Here is a 5,810-nt window from a genome sequence, read left to right as displayed (position 1 = left end):
ACACACACACACACAGACAAACGGAGAGACGCACACACACACACAGACAAACGGAGACACACACACACAGACACTGAGACTGCTGTTGCCTCACAGCTATCGGATAAATGCCAGATTACAAAACACGCATTTAAAAAGGGGGGCTCACTGTCAAATTGACAGTGTCAATAACAATGCGGGACAACGTCTCAATTTGGTGAAAAGTAATGGAAATGCGTGGGACATCTGGTCCCTACACATTAATGCACTGCGGTCTCCAAGCAGTGAGTTCCTTTTAATTGAAAAGTTCCTCGTTGCTCCTTTTTAAACTACCAAACAATCGTCTATAACCATTTTTCTTTGTGTGTGTTTATAACAGAAGCCGGCTCCGACCCCCACCCCCCCGAGACCGACGCCCCCCAGCCCGTCACTGGTGCTTCAGTCCCAGGGTCAGCCAGGAGGGGGCGCTATCTACGGCAACCCACCAGGGCACTATCTGTCCTACATGAGCCCAATACACATCCAGGGACACTCCATACAGGTCTCAGTTTACCCCCAAAAAAATCCCGCAATATGTTTATTGTGAAATTCTAAATTCTTTAATAATTTTTTTTTATTCTTAACTATATGACTTATATTCCAGATAATTTCTTAAAGCCCTACTTCACCGGTTTGAATATGAAGGTGTATTGAATTCTGAGATCCTATGTAGTACAAATGTGCAAAAAAAAAAAATCGGTTCATCCTAGCCTGAGAAAAGGCAGAAAGAGTGTTTTTTTAACCTTATATTTCCTATATGTCTTTTACTGTGACATCACAGTAATATTTACAAAGTAAGTTTTTTTGAACCCTATATTTCTCTTTCTGTGATGTCACGAGAAAGAGAAATATAGGGTTAAAAAAAACACTCTTTCTGCCTTTTCTCAGGCTAGGATGAACCGATTTTTTTTTTTTTTTGCACATTTATACTACATAGGATCTCAGAATTCAATACACCTTCATATTCAAACCGGTGAAGTAGGCCTTTAAAGGAACTGTAAGCGGAATGGTTCTTTTGGCTAACTTCCTGTCATTTGCTGCAGTTAGCGGTCCCCTCGCTCGTCCCTACGTCACCCCCTAGCCCGTCACTGGTGCTTCAGTCCCAGGGTCAGCCAGAAGGGGGCGCCATCTACGGCAACCCACCAGGCCACTATCTGATCTACATGAGCCCAATACACATCCAGGGACACTCCATACAGGTCTCAGTTTAACACAATTTTTTCCCCGCAATATGTTCATTGTAAAATTCTAAAAAAATCACTCTCACACACACACTCTCTCTCTCTCTCTCTCTGTGTCCCCTACTCTCTCTCTCTCACACACACACACACACACACACTCACTCACACTCACACACACACACACACACACACACAACCTCTCCCCCCCTCTCTCTCTCTCTCTCCCTTTCTCACTCTCACACACACTCTCTCTCTCTCTCTGTGTCCCCTACTCTCTCTCACACACACACACACACACACACTCACTCACTCACTCACTCACTCACTCACTCACTCACTCACTCACTCACTCACTCACTCACTCACTCACTCACTCACTCACTCACTCACTCACTCACTCACTCACTCACTCACTCACTCACACACACACAACCTCTCCCCTCTCTCTCTCTCTCTCTCTCCCTTTCTCACACACACACACTCTCTCTCTCTGTGTCCCCTACTCTCTCTCACACACACACACACACACACACACACTCACACACACACAAACCTTCATCTGCTGTGTGTGTGTGTGTGTGTGTGTGTCTTTCTAACAGAGTACATCAGAGCAGACCCTGGGTGGTGAGGGTGACACACACAGGGATGTGGGCTGTCAGTCGGACTCGTACACTGTGTCCAGCGGCACGCAGACAGCGCGCCATGTGAGAACTGTGGGCACAACTATGCTGCTGCCGCCTCCCAGGTCTGTGAGCACACAGCTGTCACTGGATACACTGGCGCCTCACGTGAGAAGCAAAGGTGTGTGTGTGTGTGTGTGTGTGTGTGTGTGTGTGTGTGTGTGTCTCTCTCTCTTTCTGTCTGTCTGTCTGCCTTCTCTCTCTCTCTCTTTCTCTCTCTCTGCCTGCCTGCCTTTATATCTTAATTTAGGTTAAAGTTTATTGTAGGTACTGTTAGTTTTTATATTTTAATTTAGATATATATCTTAATTTTAGCCTAATGTATGTTTAATGTATGTCTTGTTTTATGCTACTGGATACCTGAATTTCCCTCGGGATAAATAAAGTATCTATCTATCTATCTATCTGCCTCTCTCTCTGTCTCTCTCTGTCTGCCTGTCTGTCTCTCTCTCTGCCTGCCTGCCTCCCTCCCTCCCTCCCTCCCTGACACGCTCTACACACCAACAAAGTCGTGCCAAAGTGAACGGACAGTCCCAACAAGCCAATAAGAACAGAGAATCGGAGCCTCTCGCTCTGATTGGTCAAAGTGTACAGCTCATGTTAACTTTGACCAATCAGAAATCACATACCCCAGCTTTAATTTCTTTCTCATTTTTCTTTGTTTCTTTAATATAACCAGGTTCCCAGGCGACTGCATCACGGCAGAACGTCGGCACACAGACCTTGGTGCCAGGAAAGGGTCTAGAAGAGTTTCCCCCAGTGAAGAGTTTGGACTCCGCGCTGCGTTCCATAGCAGCTAAGAGAAGAGCTCGGCCTGAGGAGCTAGAGTCAGACGAGGAACCAGAAGACACTCCCTTTCTCTCTCCCTCCCTCTCTCTCCCTCCCTCCATCCCGCTCTCTATATCTCCCTCTCCCTCCATCCCTCTCTCTCTCCCTCCCTCTCTCTCCCTCCCTCCCTCTCCCTGTCTCTCTCCCTCCCTCTCTCTCTCTCCCTATGACTCAACAGTACCTGGTGAATCGCTTACACAGCCCTCGGAAATGAGGTATGTAAACATCTGGTCAATGATCAAATTCCTTCGTGATTTTTCTCTACTTATGACATCTATTGCAGCATGTCCGTCCTGGGAGAGGGATCCCTTACTCTGTCGACTCTCCCTGAGATTTCTTCAAATTTCTTTTAATCCCGGTAAAGGTTTTTTTTTTTTTACTGGGAGTTTTTTCTCAGCCGAGCCAAGGGTGTAAGGGCAGAGGATAGATAGATAGATAGATAGATAGATAGATAGATGGATGGATAGATAGATAGATAGATAGATAGATAGATAGATAGATAGATAGATAGATAGATAGGCCTGAGGAGCTAGAGTCAGACGAGGAACCAGAAGACAGTGTCGTTTCAGAGAGACATGACTCGACACATCTACCTGGTGAATCGCTTACACAGCCCTCTGAAATGAGGTGAGTTGCACTTATGGCAAAGTGCTAGCCTGGCATTCCCAGACCTGCCACTAGGCGATGGCAAATTAAATTTGCTGCGCGTGTTGGTCTGGACACGCTCCGTTGAAGCTTTATCAAGAAAGCCAGAAATCTGGGCTCACGTTTCAATTGGTTCTATCTAATATGGGCGCGCCAGAGCCCCTTATATGGTGCTCTGGGGAGGACGTAACCGGATGACGACAGTGACGTGCATGCGATGTCGAAGCCGTGATAGTAAACATCAAAGATGGCTGCGGATATGTTGTGTGAGTTTGAGACTGCTTTGGCCTCGACCCTTTACGATTTGGAAGACGGCACTCAAATCTTTAATTAGCAAGTAAGTGGAATGTTCTATTTTGCCGACCGACAACGGCAAACGTTTAATTTAACAGTTTAACAGCTGTTCGCTAAACGAACGGGGCTTACGTCGCCTTGTGCATCGCTCTGATTGGTTGTAGTGCTATCCAACTGCGTGCAGTGGCATTTGAAATGCACGAGTAGGAGCCGCCCCTTGAGTTGGAAATTACTATTGATCGTGGCCAGACCCTCTATCGTTCTAGATATCAGGGTATGGATTTCCAGGCTATGAAAGTGCTGCATCACAACCATGATACGTCAACACCAACTTACAATTTCTGAAGACCGTAACTACTCTTTTTGGAACAGTAGCTACTCTTTTCTTTGTGTACCTTATTGTAAAGTGTTACCGAATTGCTTTATGTTTGTGGTTTCCTGACAGTGGGATGGATTCAACCGCGGACTAAAATGAGCCAAAGTTCATTGTGTTTGAGAGCTGTCTCACTAAACTGCTCCAAATGTGTGGTGTGTCTGTGTGTGTGTGTGTGTGTGTTTCTCTGTCTGTCTGTCTGTCTGTATCTGTGTGTGTGTGTGTGTTTCTCTGTCTGTCTGTGTGTGTGTGTCTCTGTCTGTCTGTCTGTCTGTCTGTATCTGTGTGTGTGTGTGTGTCTCTGTGTGTGTGTGTGTCTCTGTCTATCTGTGTCTGTCTCTGTCTGTCTGTGTGTGTGTCTCTGTCTGTCTGTCTCTGTCTGTGTCTGTCTGTATCTGTGTGTGTGTGTGTGTCTCTGTGTGTGTGTGTGTGTGTCTGTCTGTATCTGTGTCTGTCTCTGTGTCTGTGTGTCTCTGTCTCTCTGTCTGTCTGTCTGTGTGTGTTTCTCTCTCTGTCTGTCTGTCTCTGTGTGTGTCTCTGTCTGTCTGTCTGTGTCTGTCTGTCTGTGTTTCTCCTGACAGTGGGATGGATTCTACCGAGGATGAGGAGCCCCAGTTCGTAGTGTTAGAGAGCTGTCTGACTGAGCTGCTGCGAGCGTGCCCCGTGTGCCAGCGGGACTGTGCCGTGCAGCGGGCGGGCCTGGGGACGCACGTGGCCTTCACACAGCTCTGCCCACACTGCCACTTCACCAGGAAAAAACTATTACGTCTCTGAATCTTGAGTGATTGTTTTTCAGATCAGAGAGGGAGGGAGAGAAGGAGAGAGAGGGAGGGGGGGAGGGAGGGAGGGAGAGAGAGAGAGGGAGGGAGAGAAGGAGAGAGGGAGAGAGGTAGGGAGAGAGAGGGAGAGAGAAACTGCCACTTCACCAGGAAAAAACTATTACGTCTCTGAATCTTGTTCTTGAGTGATTGTTCTTTTTTTTTCATTTTGGCATCGTGTGTTTTGTACAGAATAAAATGTTTTTATTTAAATATTGGTGAGTTGATGTTCACTCTTATAACGGAGATAGCCTGCAAGCAACTTAAACCTGCAGTGTGTAGAATTTTGGGTTTTATTTCCTAGCAGACTTTGCAGAAAGTAATTATAATATCCATAAGTACATTTAATTTAGTGCATAATAGCTGAAATTTTTTTTCTGAATTATTATTTTTTTCCCTTAGAAAGGGTCTCATATATGTCCATATTTCTGCATATTTTGGACCAAGGCCTAGTGCCGCCATCTTGAAAGTGTCATAGTTGGAATGTCATCAGGTGCATTGTATAAAATTTAGAATTGTTCTTGTCCTTGAAGGCCACTGTAGCTTCTGTTATTATTCTAAAGGGTTGGGGTTACCCAGGGAGCGTTGCATTCTAGAACTTACTAGAACTCTCTTTTTTCTTTTTTTCTTTTAACCTTTATTTATACAGGTAAATCCCATTGAGTCCGAAGACTCTTTTTCAAGGGAGACCTGTTCCCATTTACACGTTACCATTCACACACACATTCATACACCGATAGCAGCAGGCTAACTATCGACATTCACACGAGGCAAGGTGGGTGAAGTGTATTGCCCAAGGACACAACAACTATGACACAGGTGGCAGGGCGGGGATCGAACCTCCAACCCTTTGATCATCGGCCGACCTGCTCTACCAACTGAGCCACAGTCGCCCCTAATGTATTTTATTGACAATATGACATCATCAATTCTTGATGATGTCATATTACACACTGCACCTTTAAGTGATTGT

The 5,810-nt window shown here is 45.7% G+C and overlaps 1 protein-coding gene across 1 annotated transcript; it reads left to right on the top strand.

Moving 5' to 3' along the window:
* Window positions 1–212: 212 nt before the first annotated feature.
* Window positions 213–2,921, top strand: LOC307270358 (uncharacterized protein; the record flags this gene model as incomplete). The annotated part of the gene is made up of 6 exons (XM_080054246.1): window positions 213–263; window positions 359–520; window positions 1,062–1,217; window positions 1,799–2,000; window positions 2,559–2,706; window positions 2,909–2,921. The coding sequence occupies 6 exons, from the start codon at window positions 213–215 to the stop codon at window positions 2,919–2,921; spliced, it is 732 nt and encodes a 243-aa protein (XP_079910372.1).
* Window positions 2,922–5,810: the final 2,889 nt, after the last annotated feature.

The sequence above is a fragment of the Ammodytes marinus genome (assembly GCF_949987685.1).
Source record: "Ammodytes marinus genome assembly, contig: scaffold_152, whole genome shotgun sequence".
NCBI lineage: Eukaryota > Metazoa > Chordata > Actinopteri > Uranoscopiformes > Ammodytidae > Ammodytes > Ammodytes marinus.
Note: the sequence above shows the minus strand (reverse complement) of the source record. Positions and strands in the feature narration are given on the sequence as shown.